This window comes from Carassius auratus, chromosome 25 (genome assembly GCF_003368295.1).
Source record: "Carassius auratus strain Wakin chromosome 25, ASM336829v1, whole genome shotgun sequence".
NCBI classification, from domain to species: domain Eukaryota; kingdom Metazoa; phylum Chordata; class Actinopteri; order Cypriniformes; family Cyprinidae; genus Carassius; species Carassius auratus.
The window spans coordinates 21530545-21552981 of NC_039267.1; the positions used below are offsets into that span (position 1 = coordinate 21530545).

At 37.9% G+C, this 22437-nt stretch overlaps 1 protein-coding gene across 1 annotated transcript; it reads left to right on the top strand.

Annotated features, from left to right (window-relative positions):
- The first annotated feature begins 6249 nt into the window (after nucleotides 1–6249).
- On the top strand, nucleotides 6250–22358 carry LOC113043761 (anoctamin-9-like). Its single transcript, XM_026203344.1, has 24 exons — nucleotides 6250–6515; nucleotides 9564–9638; nucleotides 10181–10303; nucleotides 10725–10867; nucleotides 11073–11122; nucleotides 11239–11306; nucleotides 11961–12040; nucleotides 12151–12285; nucleotides 12480–12573; nucleotides 13861–13921; nucleotides 13999–14081; nucleotides 14518–14622; nucleotides 14720–14887; nucleotides 15073–15109; nucleotides 15205–15316; nucleotides 15528–15585; nucleotides 15677–15774; nucleotides 18530–18726; nucleotides 19008–19160; nucleotides 20425–20572; nucleotides 20657–20779; nucleotides 21126–21219; nucleotides 21317–21429; nucleotides 21533–22358. The coding sequence occupies exons 1-24, from the start codon at nucleotides 6486–6488 to the stop codon at nucleotides 21624–21626; spliced, it is 2442 nt and encodes an 813-aa protein (XP_026059129.1). The 5' UTR covers nucleotides 6250–6485; the 3' UTR covers nucleotides 21627–22358.
- Nucleotides 22359–22437: the final 79 nt, after the last annotated feature.

Genomic DNA, 22437 nt, shown 5'->3' on the forward strand with positions numbered 1-22437 from the left:
CTATGGCTATGAGGATAACTCCTCATTAATATGTAGGAGAGGGACTTCGCTATTGGACGGTTAAACAAAAACGTCATCACAATCTAATTAATATTAAAGAGCTGGTCTTTCGCATTGGAAGGCTCTCTAGCGACGTCACCGGGGTCTGTTTAAAATTCATGAGCCGCTCCTTCCACGTGAGTCGCTCTCGCGCTTTAAAGGGGAGGGGTGTCAAATCGCCGCAATTTCGTCGGCACACTACAAAGAGATGCCCATAATGCTTAACTTCACTTAATTTGACTTAAGCTTGAAGAACAGCTTAATGTAACTACTGCTAATCATGGTCAATTTGTGAAAATTAATTGGTTGAGTTTATGGAAATTCACTGCAATATAACAATAGTCTATAAGTTTTAAAAGCTCCAAAGTCAGCAACATAACAATACAATAGTAGCTATTAAATCAATAGACACACACATACACACACCTTTCCATTTATCAAACACTTTTATCCCAAGCAACTTAGAAATGAGGACAGTGGAAGCAATCACAATCAACAAAAGAGCAATGATATGCAAGTGCTACAACAAGTCTCAGTTAGATTCAGTTTTTGTTCTATTTTAAGAAAACAAGCAGCTTGTAAATGAACAGACTGCAAGTCTAAAAGAGGCAAGGCATTTTTTAAGAATAGAATTAGAATAGAGAGTGCTAGAGTTACAGGGTCACATAAAGATTAAAGAGGTGTTTTTTAGCTGATTCTTGATGGCTAAGGACTTGGATTGAGTTGAGTTAACACGCACACGCACACACACACACACACACACACACACACACACACACACACACACACACACTGATGGACAAAGATGAGAAGAGAGCACAGCGTTATTGTCTCAAATGTTCACGTTTAATTTTATCTGAATGTCATGTTGCCTTGATAACACAGCAGTAAAATTAATCTGATTGTAATGTCTTTAAGTTATTTCAAAGTTATTTCAACTTGTGTACTGTCTCAGGTATTCAGTAACATGAAAATATTTGCAATACACACACTCACACACACACACACACACACACACACACACACACACACACACACACACACACATATATATACAGGGCACAACTCTGTATAATGACATGGGTATGACACGCCTAACCTGATTTTACCAAGTGAGACATGTTCCTGGGACAACATCGTTGTTGACCCTGGAACAACATTGTGATTAACCAATCAGATTTGAAGAACCAGTTTATAGATTTTGGGAAGTTTATGCTTAAAATCAGTGTTTGGTGCTTGTACATCAGTGTCATTCATCTATCATTTCCTCTGATTTTAGGGATTACTCATGGTTAAGGTTAGGTTTAGGTGTAGGGATTTGGTTAAGAATATATTTTTGGACTAAAATGTTGTTCCAGGGTCAACAAAATATGTTGACCTAGGAACACATCGGACTTGGCAAAATCAGGACGTGCGGTATGACACAGGTATTACAAGGAGAGGGTGACTTATGAGCACATAACCCATATCCCCATTTTTCAAAACGCTTATAAATCATACAGAATGAGGTTTTTTGAGAAAGTAAAAATGCACAAAGTTTCCTGTGAGGGTTAGGGTTAGGTGTAGGGTTGGTGTAGGGCCATAGAATATACAGTTTGTACATTATAAAAACCATTACACCTATGGGATGAACACACTTTACACAAAAACAAACAAGTGTGTGTGTGTGTGTATTTAAACGTATTCAATCTCAGTAACATCTGAATGAACCATGATGAGGATCATGTCATAAACAGCAGAGGTTGCAGGCTCTGGAGGATGTTTATGAGGGAATTAAGTTGTTTGAGACGAGCCACGATAAGCGCTGCCTTCCTGCCCTTTCAAGGACGGATAAACTAAGATTGTGTTAGTCTCTGACATCACAGAGCCGCTGAACAACAGCATTACAAACCACGTGTAACGTCCTGTTGAGCATTGATGGTTTACGCCGGTGGTTGATCAGTGTTGGGTTTATAATGGTCAACCCTGAAACCAATTACTAGAGCTGGCTCACATTTAATACACATTAAAACAAAACTGCTTAATATAGAATTAACTGAACCCAAATTGACAAAAGAAAATGTGCAAGGGGTCATTAACAAAGTTGTCAGTGGATTTTGGACACACATTGTATGACTTGTTTATCTGTGTTTTGTTGCACAATGACTAGCTAACATATCAGTTGATTATCTGAATGTTATAAAAACTACTCTCACACACACACACAGTGTTTCAGGAGAGAAAGCTGTCACTGAATCCTCTTCTGAAGAAGTGTCCACATCTGCTGGCTCGTCCCGGCCCCACCAGGAGCCGTGTGTCCCAGTATAGCCTCTTCTGGCCGGGGCCACCCTTCAAGTGGTTACCCCAGCCCTTCACTCTAGCAATTACACACACACTTGTGTCCGGGTGTGGCAGCGGGACAGAAACAGAGCTGCCCACTCCCAAACCTTCACTGCAGCAATCTGGGATCCATCATTCCTCAGAGCAGACGCCCATCTTCAGGGGTGGGACCGCAGTAATCGGACAAGAGCAGGTTCTGTTTAATCAGAAGATTATAGAGGAGACCGGGATACATGTCATTTGAGCTCACATGATTATAAAGCCAGTGAAACATCAAACCAGTTACTTGTTATAAGACACATATTCGGAGAATTAACAAGATTAAGCCAGCCTTCAGCAAAAATAATAAAGAAATCAATCTGTTTAGTTGGTCTAGGTCAAATTAATTCAATCTAGTGTGTTTAACTTAACTTTACTACATTTGTCAAAATACACGTCTACCAGGGCCGCGGGAAGTAATTTTGAACAGGGGGTGCTGTGAATTTTTTTTTTTACAAAAAACCTATGAGCCTATAGGCCTATTTAAAATACATTTTAAAAATATATACATTGAGATTTACTACTTTATTGTCATATACACTTCAGTGCACAGCCAGCCAGGGTCTGAAACACACAGACATCAGTTCTCAGATATGCGCAATGCGCTATTAATCTGAAGCAGAAGCAGAAATAATAGTTTAATAATCGAAAGAAAACGAAATAATTACTTTCATTACAATTTCAGATAGCCTATACATACATGCAACTCATTTATATACCACAAATAATATTACAACAAAATATAATATTAATCAAACTTCACAATAACGCTAAAACAATGCAATCGATTTGGTCAGCTGGCTTGAGTCACTTCACGTTTATGTCACACGCAACTCTTAACTCCAAAATCTTTTTACGCACACCACAAGGAAATAATCTCTGACTATTTAAGCAATTTGTTTATTGAACAGTTCTCCACATCCATTACGCAAAGAACACACGCACAGTATAAAGCTTTCTGTCTCCATCTCCAACCTTTTTACACAAACCACAAGGAATCTCCGACTATTTAATATTGCTGGGTAAAAAATAGATTTTTCGATTAATCGTTTTTTAAAATGTGGTCGATTCAAAATCGATTCTCAAAGGCCATGAATCGATTTTTTTTCCCGTATTTATTTGAACGTAAGATTAGCGTTAATCTAATTACAAATCTTCTCCACTAGATGTCCTCTTATGTGCCTTGTGCGATGTTACCAACGAACCTATCATTCATTCATTCAGTTTAAAGCAGTGGTTCCATTTTCTGCAATGTGCGTCAGGTCATGCTCCCGTTCGCGTCTTACAGACTGCATCTTAAAGCCTCTTATACTTTCTGCGTCCTCGAGTCCGCTATGGACCGCTATGCTGGCTTGATGTAAACATCGCCATCGGAGAGTGTGTACCGAGTCTGAGCAGACAACCGCGCGGACAGGTGCGCGTGGTCAGTTGTCTTCAAAAGCACAATTGCACATGTTCAGGCAGTGTGAAGAAGCCCATTGCCAATCGAACCAATCGGGCCGGGCTCGGGCTTGTGCGGTAAATGAGCGGTCATGTAATGTTTCGATTAGCGCGAGAAATATGCGAAAATGTATGCTGAGTAGTTGAAACGGAGGCTTGCTTCTGACGATTACGTTTTGGTAGCACCAGCAACTAAAGCAAAGTCTGAGGTTTGGAAAAGTTTTGACCTTGTTTATAATGAGAATAATGAGTGAATAATGACGCACCATCAGTGAGCGCAGGAACGCGCTGAAGACATCTACAGTGGATTCAGTGATTTTCCTCCACATAAACACTTTGGCCTTACCTAATCTTGGTGAGTAAATGTTTTTCAAATAATAACTAAATATTACTTGAGTCTTAAATGCATAATGTAGACAGAGTAGGCTATATAAGCTAATGTTGGCATTATTATTTTATTATGTCAGCTGCTATGGCGAAGCAAATCCGGCGGAGCCTTTATCTTAATTCATTTCGTTATTGCCAAATACCCATCTTAATTTATAATTTATCTTAATTAAATTTTTTAAGAAAGACTTGTTTTTATTGGTGCGTTGGCCTATTTATATGCTAAATGAGCCTATACCTTAGGGCTATTTATAGAGTGCTGAGATGTTACGATGTTACAGAGGACTTATTTTATTTCTTTGTTCAAACTTCAAAGTGGCCTATTACGTTAGTCATGTATAAATTATGTTAAACTATGTATAAATGACTCATTCCTGACAAAAGGCAAAAGAGCTGTGTGCTGCGTACATTTGAATAATGTCTGGTTGTAAATGGGTTCGGGCTTTTAAAAAGCTGTCAATCAAAATGTACGTGTCGGCTCGGGACATGTCGGGCTTAACTTTTAAAGCCCGATTACAGCTCTAATAGAAAATCGAAAGCGAATCGAGAATCGAAATAGAATCGATTTTAGAGCTTGTGAATCGAAATCGAATCGATCTGGAACATCTGAATCGATACCCAGCCCTACTATTTAAACGTTATTTAACAGTTCTCCACAACCATTACACAAAGAACACACGAACGAAATAATACTCTCCATCTCCATCCCCACCACCTTAAAAAAATACTATAGTGTACTACTTACAATTGCTTGGCTAGTCAAAGCTGATCCCACACTTGTTGCCAAGAAAAAAAAAATGTTACAAGCGCGTTACAAATATTTTAATAGGCCTACATTTTTTTTAATCTCCCTCTCGTCACTAGGGGGTGCTGCAGCACCCCCAGCACCCCCACTTCCCGCGGCCATGACGTCTACTGCTTTTTAATGAACTAAAGTTAAATTAATTGTCTTACGTTCGAATGCTTTGTTTTCTTAGCTTGTGTTAATCATTATACTCAACACATTGCATATAACGAACAACAACAATAAGAGACGAGAACAGCTACTAACACCCGATCCTTTAAATGTGGCCTTGAACATGGGCTAGTGCTTCTCAAAGCTTTTTAGTCGCGTTCCCCTTTAAACCTAAAACAAATATGATTATATATGATATAATAATATTTGAGTATAGAAAGTGTGGAGTGTAAGGATGTAAACAACTATTCATGTGTACTTGGTCTTGATAGATGATGGTAATAAATCAATATTAAAATATTAAATAAATAAACATAGTTCACCAGTGTGTAATGATGAAAGTGTAAGTATCAGGGTGCTTTTATTATACTCTGGAATAGCCTTCCTGATAATGTCCGGGACACACTCTCTCTGTGTAAATCTAGATTAAAACACATCTCTCTGGTCAAGCATTCAAATAATGCATCTCATTATGTCTCTGTTTGTTTCTCTAGTTTTACTTCAGTCTGGATCCAGAAGAGCTGAGAAGAGATGATACTGACCCTGAACCAACAAACACAACTCCCACATTCTGCTTTAAGTGTGAATGCATCACATCATAACTCACACACACACACAAACACACACACACAAACACACACACACAAACACACACACACAAACACACACACACACACACACACACACACACACACACACACACACACACACACAGGGTGTAGTCTCCCGCACAGCCCTTAACAGAGGTATAACAGAGCGCGTGCTTCCACCTGTTGGCCAAATCCTGAAGTGCACGCAGATTCAGAAAGGGACTTGGGTTATGATTTCATTTACAATAAACTGTCGTCGGGGCCATAGGATGAAACCATTCCTAAGGGTAAATTAACGTAATTTTCTACACGCGCGCGCGCACACACACACACACACACACACACACACACACATATATATATCCTTTCTTTTTTTTAGTGACTTACAGAGTTGTTGTCGTTGTTGTTTTAATAGAAAAGATAACAGGGACTTCACTAGACGCATCTGTTTGGGTTATTGCGCTCTTATGATGAGTTTTGTTATCCCCACGCAAGCGCACGTTTCGTGACGTCACGAGCGAGTGATCCGGCCGCATTCCTCGGCTTTAGTGTCAGTGAAGCCAACAATAGCCGTTTAGTTCCTTGTCACAGCACGGAAGTCAGTCTGAGTTTCGCATTCATCTTCTGTGTGAACGCTCAGCTCTGTAATGGCGAACAAGTAAAGATTCGTCTGGACGTGAATCCGGCGCAGCTGTCACACACCTGGACCGAAGAAGATGAACCGGACACTGAGCCCCCGGAGACAGGTGAGAGACCCCCTCCTGACACCTGTGTCCCTGACCAGCTCTTCTCAGTGCTTCACTAAAAACACCAAAACTGAGAGCCAGCACAACCTGTGACTTGAAGAGATGTTGTGTCTGCAGGAAGGATGTCTGATCAAAATATGGATGTATAGATGTTTAATGTGCCTGGTGATTTTCATATATAGTTTTAATAACCACAGAGTGGTTCCTTGTTACCAGTGATTCACTACAGAATGACCTCAAGTTTTGTTTTGCTTTTGTGACAGGAATGAAAAGATTACAGAAATTGTTTGTGAACAAATCAGTGTGAGCGAGGCAGTATAAGCTCATGCAACATTGATCTCGCTAACAAAGACTTCCCCTCATTGTGGTGTTTGAGAGGAACAGCTAAAGTTGAATATAGATAAAGATAAAGCAAATATCACCCGGACTGAGGACCTAGTGTGTTGTGAAGGTAAGGGAAGTAACTTCCACTAACCCATGAAGAGGCTGAAGATCACAGAGATGAAGGTTTATTTGTCTGCAGCAGCTGTCATGGAGAAGCAGTACCTATGACACAGCACCTGTGTTTAGATCACGCCAAGCATCACAAAACGCTCTGTCGTCTTTCATTACCAATCAAAACACTTGCTATTGTTGTGTTGCTGTGGGACGTTTACACAGCTCTGAGCTCCTCTGATTTGTTTGAGAAAACTTGCACTGACACAGTGGCTCGTATCTAGGTACGTGGACTATACAACAGCTATTAAAAAGCAGAAATGACGTGAACCCCCATGGCTTGATAACTTTAGTCAGCATGAAGGTATGTCTGGCATTCGTGGGCATACTCTTAAGAAAGAAATCTTTAGGATCAGTCAGGAGAATGAAAGTCAGCGGTTATTCAGAGCTTCCCAGAATTTTCCCCAATGTGTTCATTATTATTTCAGCTTTTGTGCACGGAGCTGCATCTGTCATTATTTCACATTAGAGTGAGAACGCAAGGTCAGAAACGGATTGAAATGTAAATGGACGAGTTTGATACTGGTCAAAAGGGCATATGTGCTAAAATAGCTGAAATCTCTTTTAACATTGTTTTTCTAGCTTTACAATAGTCTTTTTTTAACACTCTTACCGTGTTAAGAACATGACTATGTGAGTGTCGAAAAGCAGAGCGAAAGTGGGAAAAAGATAGGTTACAGGTGTCATTTGACATTTTAAAATCAAGTCTTTTCCACCATCAAACGGCAGTAAAAAAGACAAAATCAAACTTCTTTTCTCAATTAATTTCTGACAACACTAAGCGTCCAAAAGTCCTGTTTGATAGGATTGACTCTAATTGACTCTGTTGTTCCATCTGTCACTTGCAATTGCCTTGTCCTGTGAGTTGTCTGTCTAACTTTAAACCTGTCTCTCCTCCTCAGCTAGCTGATATAATCTATAAAGTGTTCTGGTTCTAAGCTAGATATTATAGATATTATAGATATTATCCCAGCTCGTCTTTTTAAGGATGTTTTTTCTACCATTAGTCATATGGTAACTGCTATCATAAACCGTTCTTTAGCCACAGGTGTGTTCCAGCTAGTTTTAAGCATGCAATTGTACAACCTATGTTGAAAAAACCTCAACTTGATCCAGAAATGTGCAGTAACTATCGACCGATATCTAAACTGCCTTCACAGCTCCAGTTTTCTTTGAATTCTTTTAATATTTTGGACATGTTCCAATCTGGCTTTAGATCATTACATAGCACTGAATCAGCTCTGTTGAGGGTTACAAATGATATCTTGCTCTAGATTCAGGCTCTTGTGTTGTGCTGGTTTTGTTATACCTGAGCGCTGCATTTGATACCATTGACCACAACATTCTTCTTGTACGACTAGAATATGTGGTAGGTGTCAAGGGCTCTGTACTAAAGTGGTTTGCTTCCTACCTAGAAAAAATGACTTTTTCTGTAAATGTAGGAAATTGTTCCTCGTCATCTGCGCCTGTTTTATTTGGTGTGCCCCAGGGATCTATTTTGGAACCTTTATTGTTTTCCCTTTATATGCTGCCCTTGGCCCTCATTTTTCAGAAGTAAAACATCAGCTTTACCTTCCAGTAAGGCTTGACACCACTGCTTCATTTGATGTTATTGGAATGTGTAGATGATATCAAGAGGTGGATGACGAATATTTGCTAAAGTTGGATAAAACAGAGGTTTTAATTCTCGGTTGTCCGGCAGATTCCTCTCCTGCTCGGAAAGCACAGTTAGGTCCTCTCTCAACAAATGTATGCAAACAAATCAAAAACCTTGGAGTTATCTTTGACTCTTCACTACTCTTTTACAAACAGATTAGTGCGGTTATTAGATGAAGCTTTTTCCATTTAAGATCTATTGCAAAGTTGAAGAATATTCTTTCAAGCAAAGACCTAGAAGTTGCAATTCATGCTTTTGTAACATCACGATTAGATTATTGCAACTCTCTTTATTGTGATCTTCCTCAGTCTTCACTATCTCGATTGAAAATTGTTCAAAAAGCAGCTGCTAGACTTTTGACTGGGTCTAGAAAGAGGGATCATATTTCTCCTGTTTTGGCATCCCTTCACTGGCTTACCATTAAGTTTTGAGTTGATTTTAAGATCCTTATGTTCTTTTGTAAGGAGTTGTCTGGCTGTGCATCAAGGTATATTCGTGATCTTATTGTGTCATACTGTCCTGCTAGGTCACTTAGATCTTCAAATCACTTGCTTTTAAACGTGTCACGATGTCGCTACAAATTAAAGGGTGATCGGGCCTTTTCTGTGGCTGGGCCCAAGCTCTCAATGCTCTCCCTTATCATCTGAGGTCTGCTCCTTCATTGGACATTTTAAAATCTACTCTGAAGACACATTTTTATTCTTTAGCTTTTGGACATTTTTAATTGTTGTTTTTTAAAGTGTAGTCCCGCTATGCACTATGTACAGCACTTTGGATAAATTTTTATTGTGTTAAATGTGCTTTATAAATAAAGGTTGTTGTGACTACATCTCCACCTGTTGATCTTCTTGTAAATGGGGTGATTGTTCTGAACTCTATATATCGTGTTGTTGCAGGGGAGCATCGACTTTTTGGAAACCTTCGGAGTTGTGAATGAGAATGGCATTGAAATCCCTCCAATGCCCCCAGTGGTAAGACCTGTAGCTCACCACTAGTGAAAATGCATCTCGTTTTAAATTTAATACATATTTATATTGTCAGTGGAATAAAGTATTGGAAAAAAATATGGGGCCTTTGGTCTGACATGAAATATGATGAGCCTTCAGTGTGATTTGAGAATGTTTTAATACTATATGTTTTGGATCATTGCAAAGAAAATAAAATCTGATAAAAAAAAAAAAAAAAAAAAAAAAAAAATATATATATATATATATATATATATATATATATATATATATATATATATATATATATATATATATATATATATATATTATAATTCCTTTTTAATGTAAAAAAAAAAAAAAAAAAAAACTGATTTTGTGGTCTCATCTTATATCCCACTGTACATGATTTAATTGTTTATAGCATATATACACAAAGGAAGGTCACTACAGTGAGGTAACTGTTTATTTAGTATTCATTTATGTAACTGGTATGTGTAAGTGTACATGTTTTTATGCTAATATAATAATTTCTTAACAACACTTTGTTTTTTTCTTCTGCACGTCAGCATCCTCCTCTGACCTTCGATTATGTTCTAGTGGCAAAAATCTCAGAGGACGAGAACAGCCACATCTTCAGAAAGCAGTCAGCTTTCATTGACAAACTAAAGAAGAAGAAATTAAAAGTATATGTAAGTGATTTCTTCCAGTTTTGAGTTCTTGCTTCAGGTATTTTTAAATGTAGTACATATTTAATATCTTGACACAAGAAGAGAATATCCCACTTGTTTTATATGGAAGTGGTTGTTGTTTCCCTATAAAAGGGTTGAAAACATTGTGTAACTGCTGACACGACAGTGTAAAACTGCGGTTCTCTTTTACACAGTTTCATTGCTCAAACATCGGTCTAGCAAGTTAGCAAGACTTGGCAGTGCTTAAATATACCATTAGAAATATTACTTTTATTAGGACAATTAGAGTTCAAAACTATATAATGGCACTGCTTTATTATATTGTTCGGGGATTGGTTCTAATAATCAAGCTCCATAACTATTGTCAAATATGTGTGCTTTACTCTTTGTTATAGGTGATTTTTCTTTTATTTCTTTTCAGAAACTTGGAGATGATGATGACAGGGTGTTTTATTGCATCCGAGCCCCACACAATATTTTCGAGACTTACCGGTATCTCCTGAAAGTGTCTGACGCCTGTAACTGGAGCTGTGAGCAGCAGGGAACCATACCTCAGTCGACCAGGTGATACATGGACACAACATCACCAATACAGCTCTCTGACCGCTTGAAGACCTCAGGACGCAAACGCATAGAGTTGAAGTTTTTAACAAATGCAATTTGTGATTTGCATAGTTTTGTAGTTTACGGTTCTGTGTTTATCAACCCACTGACAGATTCCTGGCCAATACATTATATCAGACATTAATGTACTGTCTCTCTGTTTTAGGATTCGTATCGTTGACTTCATTCTGAATCACACATGCATTGAATCAGATGGTGAGTAACCGTTTGATTGCTAGACTGCACATATTCATTTTCAGTACATTACTGTATTATGCTAGCCTTTGTATGACTCCTACAGAAGTGCCTTCTCCTGTTTTCCTCTCTCTTAGGTGTTTCAGAATATCTGCCAGATCTCATGAAAAAAAATGTTTTCGAGACTCACTTTTGTTTACACGAGGTTTGATTTTATTTTATATCCTCTCGCTCACAGCATTTTCTACACCTGTCATACAGAGTCCACGCTCCAGATTAATTACATGCAGATGTATTTAACTGTATCTTAGGGTGAGGATTGTACGTGGTTCAACATTTTGTACTCCAAGCACTGCAGGGAAATGATCTGGGTGTAACGCATTACACAGTAATGAGCTCAGACGGGAAAGACTGGACGCTGTGTTGGTTTCATGTGAATTACTTTATCAGACAGTATTTGTTTCAGTATGACCTACTTTGTTTTTTTGTGGCACATTTCAGAAAGAAGTTCATGGAGACAGAGCACACCTTCTTTGTTTTATTAATTTTACAAAAGCACAATGTTGTATTGTTGTTGCAAGTGTACACAAATGAAAGTAAACCATTTTTAGTGTTTCAAATGATGCATTATTCTTACCTCTCCGGTCAAAAATGATCATACAGAAAAGAGTGTGAATGTCTCGCTGTTATCAGAATGAAAGTGATCAGAATGAAAGTGATCATTCAGGTTGTTATTTTTAATGACCATAATTAGTTTTTCAGTCAATATTAAATTACTGAAAAAAATATTTTGTATTTTTTTTTTTTTATTAAGGTTGGATAAACAAAAAATAAAAAATGTGTGCCCTTTAACTTTTAGAAAAGGGAGCAAAAGGAATTGAAGCAGAGCTGGGCTCGATGGTCTGCTTGTTTCAAAGGGCAACCCATAACTAACGTCAGGTGCTCTGATTTCACTCATTCCCTTCTGTTTGTTAGAGACTTACTCTCATTCTGGCATGAAATGAAAGTATATTTGAGGTTTTCCTGATGGATGTATCGTGTGTTGTCAGGAACTACCTCGGTGAGAAGGTGGCTCTGTATTTCCTGTGGCTGGGCTGGTACACATTTCTCCTGATTCCTGCTTCTCTTATTGGTGTCATTGTGTTCCTGTACGGCTTAGCTTTTTACAACTCAAGTCCTCTCATGTGAGTAACCTGATATTAATAAATGTCAGTGTTTGATGTTAAGGATATCTTTGTTGTCTTTTGTTCAGTTAACAAACAAATAAGAAAGAAAGAAAGAACGAAAGCATTGGATTGCCATTTTATATCTAATGTAAATGATGGGTCCTGAAGTAAAACCAGTTGGTCTGTGTGTGTGTGTGTGTGTGTGTACACAGAAAAGAGGTGTGCCAGTCAAATGTAATAATGTGCCCTCTGTGTGATAAAACATGCCGAGTGTGGGAGCTCTCTGACACCTGCATGTATGCAAAGGTACTGTACTTTTTATTCCATTTACTGGGCACTGACACAGTTACATATTTACATATCCAAACATATGCAGTCTACCATGACACTTAACCCGAAGCACTCCGTCACAGGTTAGTCTGGTGACTCTATAAACATGGACTTTAAAACATACACCCATTTCACTGATACTGTGCATTGCCGGCATTATTAACATCTTGTGTACACCTCAGGAAAGTTTTATGGAGATGTTGTGTTATTTAGTCTAAAGTTTGTTGCATCTGTGTTAGTCATAGTTTTCAACTCTTGATAGTTTGCTTTTATTTTTCTAAAAATAACAGAATGCCAGGACACTTAATAATTCATATGATAATTACCTTTATTTTTCACATATTTTCCACAAACCTTTTTGCAGTTAAACTTCCAGGTTCACACTCTGTACGACCAAACCCATTATCCAGGTCAATCTGTCTTTTTAAAGCAATAGCCACATCACTTCCTGTGGAAGATACCATTTTGGTGTGATGTCAGAGGGGGATGGGATTTAGGAAAACCCTCTTTTGCCATTTGATTAGTTGTTAAGCTCTGCCTCTGTTAATGGTTGTTGTTTTACCTGTTTGCAAGGTTTAATTGTTGTGTTGGGTGTTTATATTATTTAATTTGATCATCGAAAACTAAAACATTTGTACCTAGTTGGTATGCTCTATAGGCGGGGCGTCAGCCTATAAATAGGCTGTATGACTGAAAGAAGTTTAGTTCTGATTGTGGACTCTTTTGGACTGCAAATATTATCACCTTCCAATAAAACAACGTTTTTGGATTTGCATAAACTTTTTGTTCAGCACGTCATTTCCCTTTTCCACTCCAACTGGTCGGCCTCCCTACCTACACACTCAATGCCCTTCCACATGATTTACATGAGGGCTTTAACTCATTGCTACATATTAACATGTGTTGCTACATAACACATATGAAATAACTCCTTAGCAGATCTGAACAGGTGGAGCTGGGGAGGTGGAGGGTTTGTGAGCACGCTGCAACTGGCTGCTGATGCAGTTACAACCAATGGGCTGCACCGTGTGAATAATGACTGTATATTAACAAAAGCTCTGAAACAAGTAGTAAATAGTAATGTCTGACACATGTATAAATGTTTTATTTTTTAAACAGATTACTTTGCTTTGAAAGTTCTATTAGTGTTCCTGGAAGAACGTTTATTCCAAACTTTAAAAGAATCTTACAGAAATGTTTCTTGTTAGCTGCATGGTCCCCTTTGAAAATCAAGGTTCAACTATTGCAATATGTGTCTTGCAGGTGAGCCTTCTGTTTGATAATGAGGGAACAGTGGCGTTCGCCATGTTCATGGCAGTGTGGGGTGAGTTCACTGCTCTAACCACAGTTGAGTTGAAGTGAGTCAGTGTTATGTGTCAGATGTTAATGTCTTGTGTGCAGCTACTGTGTTTCTGGAGTTCTGGAAGCGTCACAGATCCTCTTACGTGTGCGCATGGAAGGTCTTTGACTGGTGTGAGGAAGAGGTATGAACAACAGTCTCAATAACAACCGACATTAACTACATTCTTGCTTTTTATTAAGTTAGAACAGCATTGGCTCCGCTAATTTCCAGCCTTTAAAATTTTCCATCGCATGGCTTAATAAGACTTGCAATGCAGCACATATTAGTTGTAAATCTTCCTTTTTTGTATATTATTTAGAAATTGTTATGTTCAGGATAGGGGTTGGTTAGGTGCTCAAAAATATCTATGAAAGTAAAATGCATGCAAAGATTCGAATACATCTTGATCTGATGAGTAAAGTAAACAAATGAAAGTAATGCAGTTCCCCTTCGAGGGAACTCCCGATGCTGTGTTGATTTGATGATGCAGCGTCTCGTTCCTTTCTCAGGAACTACAAATACGAAACAGTTAGTGTGGTTTTATAACATGTGATTGTGTATGTGCTTGGATCACGCAGGAGGAGCTGATTCTGGAGATTGTAAATAATGCACAGTGCGAACCCAAGATGCACAGGCACTCTTATCTGCGCTCCACTATAGTACTGGTTTTAGTCACTCTCATGGTAAGAAACTGATGGCGTGTGGAGGTGACTTCACTCTCATCTCATAAAAAAGGTTTAGTTCATATACGCACTGGTTTCTGTGGTGCTGTGTCTTCAGTTGCTGGTCATCATCGGGCTGACTCATGTCCTGGTTGTGTGTCGAGTGATCGCTACTGTGCTTCTGGCCGAAAACAGTTCTTGGAATGTCATTACTGAGAATTCACAAACAGTTGCTGTGATGCTCGGAGCCGTGCTTCACTACATCACCATCACCGTCATGACTCGGGTAAAAGCTCACAAACCTCTGTCAGAGAACAGGTGGTCGTCTTCATTTAGTTTGAATAAAGTCTCGTTCTGATGTATATCCTGTTTAAACAAGTCTGGACATAACCATGGTTTTGGAATATCGGAACATTTGTCTCTTTTCATCTGATGACAAAAGTTATAACCATGTACAATCATTTTCTGCAGGTCAATTGTACAGTAGCTATGAAACTGAGTGAAATAGGTCAGTGGAGCAAGGTTTTTGGCTTTAATTACCAAGCATTTTGACTGTAAACCATATTTGTTCATTACATTCATGCTTTTTTCCCTTGCTTACAGAGAATAAGCACTCCCATGCTGCCATTGAAAGGAGTTTCACAGTCAAGATGTTCACGTTCCAGTTCTTTACCATGTTCTCCTCTCTCATATACACAGCCTTCTTTCTGGGAAGGTAGCCTGGAAAAATTAAAAGTTATATTTTTACATATATTATACTATGTACATATATATATATACATATTATATTATATTATATTATATTATCAGTCTCTGCCAGATACAGCACAAATAATCTTAATTTCTAACAGTTTTACTTGAATAAAAATGTACTGTAACCAAAGAGCAAAGTAATAGTGAGCACTGTACATTCTTCTGTGTTTTAGGATCAATGGTCATCCTGGAGGGTATGTGAGGATATCTGGCATATGGAGACTGGAAGAGGTGTGCTATAAAAAATGCATTACTGTGTTCTGTGTTTCACTCTTTCTTGCTGATTTTTTAAAACGCTAAAAATGCATCCTTTTCAATTCAGTGTCACCCAAGTGGCTGTCTCACAGATTTGTTCATTCAGATGTCTGTTATCATGGTACTTAAACAGACCTTCAACAATATCTTTGAATATTCTGGTCCGTAAGTAGAACTTTTTTATTTGCTTTTTAATTATTTAACACTGAGGCTGGAAAACAATAACTTATTCAAAACTGAAAGATGTTTTTAAAAAGTACATTATTTTGTCTATTTGATGTAATGCAATGTGTTTATGTGGTTTAAGGTAAAAAAAACACATTATTTTCCACATAATATACATTATTGTTGCTCCTCTATGTGAATGCCCAGACACGACAAGACAAAACGAATGAAACCAGGATCAGGAAACATTCCTTTGTAGATTGCGTTGCACACATCTGAATATTTGGGTTGAACTGTTCTGGAACAGTGCTGTAAATACAACTTAACCACTGATTTATAGTTGTGTCCTCATCTGGAAGGTCAAACAAAAAGTAGTTTCACTTTCACAACAAAACACACAGTGACTCCAACACATGGCAGCAGCAGCAACAGCAAGAGTCAAAGTAACACCTCCTTTCTTTGCATGAACATTTGGGCAGCATTATGCAAATCTTCCCACACAGTGATGTAGACATGTGGGGGCGTGTTTATCCCTCTGGAGTCGATTAACGCATATACGCGTTATGAGTCATTTTCTCCTGATAACACTGAAAAGAACTTAAATTACAAAAAGCTTAAATTACAAATTAAAACTTAAATTGCATTTGATCGTACAGATAAGAGCAATACATCAATAAATCTGTAAAGGGTCTACTTTTTTTGATAAAGACATAATAACAACAAAACTCAGTGATCTCAACCGACTGGCTGAGGCCAGCCTAAAAAGATACTAAGGACAGTTGACGGGCCACTGCTGCACATCGTCATGAAAGCTCATCTTTTTCACGTTTTTTTAAGCATTATTACCATTAAAACTAAAGCATCAAAACACAAGACACAGAAAAGCTTAACAGAGTTATCTAAAACTCGGACCAAAAATTATTCAGCACCTTATAAAGCACCATGTATTGCTTATTACCACTTATTACTTATTATCAAGACAAATTTGTTCTGACACAGTTTAACTCTAAATTCTTGTCATATTTTATAATCATTTTACAAGCGATTGCAAATAAACTGTAATAATGTGAGAAATGTTGAAGGTGTCTGAATAAATGTAGGTTTGATTGTATATTTCATTTTTACGTTGAAGACTATCCAGTGCTATTTTACATTTAATTATTCGGTTTCTGTACCTTGACACCTACAAACTTGAAAAAAATAACTAAAACATTGTGTAAATAGCATAAATAAATAAAAATGAACGAACATACAAATTAAACAATTTCAAACAGGGCCCACTGGTACGACCTTCACCGTGTCCCCGCTGACCCCAGCTACGACCCTGTGAACAAGCTCCAGTTCTCAACAGTCCCGGGAAACAATGTTCTGTATGGGGTTAATGCCTTATTCAAGTGATTTTACATTTTTAGTTTTTCACTAACCGCGCATAAAAATTTTTTTTCATGTACATACATGCTGCTCACATATTATTATTATTATTATTATAGCCCATTTTATGCTGATTACAGTGAAATGAGACTTTAGCCATTTAGATGTTTATAAGCAACTGAAAAAAGCACAAATATCAAGGCATGACAAAACTTCTCCAGGCCTCAAAAATACCCTTACTGTGCGTTCACACCGACAAAAATCGCTCTTGCCGCTCTGCTCACGACGCTGCAGAAAGATTCGTGAGCGCTCAGACGCTTTGATGTAGATCGAACGGTCGCAAAGCAAACAAGCTTGTTAATCTTGTGCAGACTAACCACAAGGAGGGTAACGTTATAAATTAACCTCATTAAATATTGTTGTGGACGAAGTATTAAGATCCTTTACTAATAATGTATAAAGCACTGTAAAAATACTCTGATGCAAGTAAAAGTCTTGCATTGAAAATGCTACTTAAAGCTGCTGTAGGGAACTTTTGTAAAAAAATATTTTTTACATATCTGTTAAACCTGTCATTATGTCCTGACAGTAGAATATGAGACAGATAATTTGTGTAAAAATCAAGCTCCTCTGGCTCCTCCCAATGTCCTATTGCCATTTGCAGAAACTCCATTGCTCCCGGTAAAAAACAACCAATCAGAGCTGCGGTCCGTAACTTTGTTTGTGTTCAAAATGTAGAAAAATGTACATATTAAGCGAGTACACCATGACTCCATTTTCCAAACCGTGTTTTTAGCTTGTCCTGAATCACTAGGGTGCACCTATAATAAGTGTTTATATTCGGGGGTACCGCGGCGGAGTAACCCAGTACCTTTGTGATTCTTCATAAACATAAACAGAGAGAAGTAGTTCCGGCTACAATGTTCTTCCGCAAGACGCAAGCAGTTCTGTTTATTAACCGCTAGAGCGTCAAAAGTTCCCTACCGCAGCTTTAAGTAAATATAATCAAGTATGAACATTACTTAATGTAAGTATAATAAGGGAAATGTGTTTAAAAGTAAACTGGGACTACAGTACTATTATTTATTATATCATTAGATTATTATTCCTATAACGTTGCACATCAGCAACTCACCAGGAAAATGAACAATCTCAGAGACCTTGGTCCACGTATCACTTTTAATTAATGTTTTATGTCCCTGTACGCAAACAGGGACACATAGATTATAGCAAACGCGAAACAGCAATAATCAACCTGTCCTCTATTGTGCTTGTGAACTAATGTGACCGGAGCTGCGTTCTCTGGTATCCTGGAAAGGGACCTGAACCAGAATCAAGCAGATTTTCTTTATGAACTTTGTGTCTTTGTATCTTCTTTCCACAGCTGGTTTAATCGGTGGTTGAAGAGGAAAAAGACCCATAAATTCAGGAGAAGGTGTTTCAAATGCTATAAGAAGGAGTGTATGTATGCCAAGGAAGGATCTGAACTCTGTGAGAACTGCAAACTCGAAGAAATCCACAGAAACTACAGCCTGATTAAAACTGATCGCTTCAGCCTCTTTAATGAGTTCTTGGAAATGGGTATGGATCTTGAAAATATACTTAAAGATACAATTGTAAACGTGTTGGATTTGGGGTGTGCTCTTTTGATGTGGGCCAGCAATAAACACCCCTCAAACTAACTTATGATTGTAAGCTAACATCGACTCAAAACCCCTTAGCAATCGCACGTTAACCACACACAATAACCTAGCATTGCTGTAGAGATTTGCATGAAATCTTTTATTACAAAGCGTTTGCTTTCTTTGAAACACAAACATACAGTATCTGAGTTTTGCACTGCCCTTTTCTCCCCTCCTCAGTGATCCAGTTCAGTTTCACTACCATCTTTGTAGCTGCATTTCCTTTGGCTCCATTGTTGGCTCTTCTAAACAACATCATTGAGATCCGACTGGATGCCATTAAGATGGTCAGCCTTGAGCGCAGACTAGTGCCAACGAAGGTCAGTGATATTGGTAAGAGAATATGAGGTTGTGATTGGCACAAGTTTTTCGAGTGTCCTTCTGTTGCAGCTGAAGTTTGTTTTTAACAGGATCCCTTATCCTTGGAGGCCAGACACTGAAGGTGAAATCAGTCAAATCCCTATGAAGTCTTTTCCGCCATACCATTTTTATTATTTTCCTGTAAATTTGAAATTTTCCTCCTAGACTCTTTTTTTTTTCAGCAATTCTGATTGAAATCTAATCATACTTAGTCTGGATGACAACGAACTACACGAAATTGCAAATCTGTTTGAGCTACATTCATATGTGGTGTGGAATCCTATTCAGATTGCAATCCGGAAAATCTGTTTCGGTCAGATTGGATTTAGCATCGATTTTTTCACGTTATCACGCCACGTAAAAAAATAAACATCTCTGACATTTGCATGTTTTGTAAAAAACATACTGAGTGTCTTTGCAGAAACAATCGTGTTGTTGTAGAGTGCAAGTCAAGTGGAAAACGAGAGTGTAAAGTTAGTATTCGCATCCAGTAGAGACAGCAGACGGATAAAGTTGCACATTCCCTCCTAATGCGTTTCTGCCGCTTCCTCATAAGAAGAAATAAAATCCTGCCTGACGGCAACATGTTGTAAGGCTTGATTATACATGGGGCAACTTTTTGAGCAATGTTGTCGGGCAACTTTGGGCAATGTTGCTGTCATCAGGCAACAGGTAAGACAGAGGACCTACGGCCGATCTCAAGTATCCAGATTGATATTTGTGATGTGAACAGTTGCGATAGCTTGTATGGACAGTCCGGCATCTCCACTGCAGTCAGATATGCACAAAATTGGTTTCGAGTTGTCATGCCATTTCCAAAATAATGCACAAATTAATTTGAACACTTTGAGCAACACATGATCTGAGGTTACCTGCACAGTTTCAGTACAGTGCCACATAGTGGTCAGGAGATGTGAAAAATTGCTCTTTTAGCTTCTAGCTTCTGAACTGTTTTGCCAGATATCACAAGACTATCTCTGTACATTTAAAGCGGCGTGGTGAGTTGAAATTTAAAGGTACACAATGTTGCGCTTGGCCACTTAATTGCTGCTTGCAACTACATTTTAAGTTGGTTTTATCAGTTTGAACAGCACACTTCAGTGCAGATTATTTAATGAATCGGTCACGGTATAATGCAACTTGGCAAAGAGACTTGAAATCAAAAGATGGCAGCAAACATCAAGAGAAGATGGAAAATGGAAAAGATGTGTATATATGACTCTTTTTATGATTTCAGGTGTTTGGACGGATGTGCTGGAGGTGATCGGTGTGCTTGCAGTCATTGCTAATGGTCTGGTCATTGGTATATCCTCTGATTTTATTCCACGACTGGTTTACCAGTACTTCTATGGGCCTTGTGCCAGCGGCAGTGCTACTGGCATCGAGTGAGTGGATATTTCACTTCTGCGTGATCAGTATATTTGCAGCAGCACAAGTGTGTGTCTTAATCTTCTTTGTTTGTTTCTCAGTTGTATGGCTGGATACATAAACAACACTCTGTCCATTGCTAATATAAGTGACGAGAGAGTCAGGGATGATTTCAGAAGTGTTCAAATGGTCACTTACAGTGGCATAAATGTGACACACTGCAGGTAATATTACTAACCTTTCTAATAATCTATCCGTCCATCCGTTTTTAAACGAATGCTTAAATTTTGGCGAGAGTTCCCTCTTTTTGGTGTGTTCACAGTGCAGGAACTGGGAACATATTTAGATCTAGAAACTCCATTTGGGGAACTAATTAAAAGTCGGGTCTAAAACAGTGCTATATGAAGCACCAGTGATGCTGACTGGCCAGAAACATACAAAACCAACACCAACTCCCGGGCATTTTTTAAAAACATTGTACACAGAAAACATTATGCAGCGTTGTGCTCTTTTCTCAGAATCGATGTTATGTAACACTACAAGTTTGGACTTTCTTGGTTTTCATTCCAGCTACAGAGACTACAGAAGTAATGAAGACTTTAGTTTAACGAACCAGTTTTGGGTCATTCTGGCAGCACGATTAGTCTTCATCATTCTGTTTGAGGTAATCTGACATGCACAAGAACACGATTCAAGACACAGAATAATTAGATTAAGATAATGAATAATTCATTCGGTTCATTACCTCTCTCTTTGTCCAGCATGTGGTGGTGATGTTTAAGTGTGTGGCGAGCTGGTTTGTCCCCAGCTCACCACTGGATGTGAGAAATGAAAGACTGTATGATAAACTCAGGAGACTTAAGGAAGAACTGAGGTCAGTACCAAGAGTTACCGTAATAAAACACATAGCACAGAATAGAACAAGCAATGTCAAGCTCTTTTAATGAGTGCATAATCAAGGTTTTCCTTTGTTTCAGAGCTCAAAAGGACACTTTGACCAAACTAAAGGAGAATGGCAATGCAAAAAGAACATCAAAACAGAAAAAAGCAAATAAGCGAAATAGTATGTGAGCCAACCAGATTCTCCTGCACACAGTTGTTAGGTCCTCATTCTAGAAGACTATGATTGTTGTTAATTACCTTAGTTTGATTATTTCATCTCAGTTTGTGGATTAATGACTGCTTGATAAATCAGTTTTGTTTATCATGTATAAATAAGTTTTAGAAGTTGTATTTTTATGTTTTGAAAATAAATATATTGTGCTCAACAAAGCTGTATTTATTTGATCAAGTGATGCAAAATTGCCACTATAATATAGTAAAATATTTACTACAACTTTTAATTCACTTTAAAATGAGCTTTATTCCTGTGATGGCAGCTGTATTTCCAGTATTCTGTGTCAGTGTAACAATGTAAAAGCCTTCACAGTCACTTTTGATCAATTTAATGCATCCTTGCTGAACAAAGTATTTCTTTCTTTCAATTCAATCAATCTTATATTTAAACTACCTTAGGCCTGGGGTTAATGTGAATATTTTTCTAAACTTTGGTAATTGCACACATTGTATATAATTTTGTATTTTTGTTAGCACGTAAACCCGGATGTATATACAGCATTGAAAAAAGTATTCCCATCATGAATGGACTAAATATATAATGTTTAAAAACAAATGAAGGTAACAAAACATATATATATATATTATAGCACTATGCCTTTGACATTTTATTTCATCTGCAGTGTAATACTTAATTTGAAACATCTGAAGAATGGTATGAAAGTTATATTTATAAAAGGGGCCAGGGTTGCTCGGTCAGTGGATTAGAGAAAGATGAATTATAAACATATCACGATTTTTATCACTTCTTACTACTATCATTCCT

Coding starts and splice junctions, on each gene's coding strand:
- LOC113043761 (XM_026203344.1), top strand. CDS start 6,486: ATGAACCGGACACTGAGCCCCCGGAGACAG. Junction 11,123..11,238: donor CACATGCATTGAATCAGATG/GTGAGTAACCGT, acceptor CCTCTCTCTTAG/GTGTTTCAGAATATCTGCCA. Junction 11,307..11,960: donor CTCACTTTTGTTTACACGAG/GTTTGATTTTAT, acceptor TTTAACTTTTAG/AAAAGGGAGCAAAAGGAATT.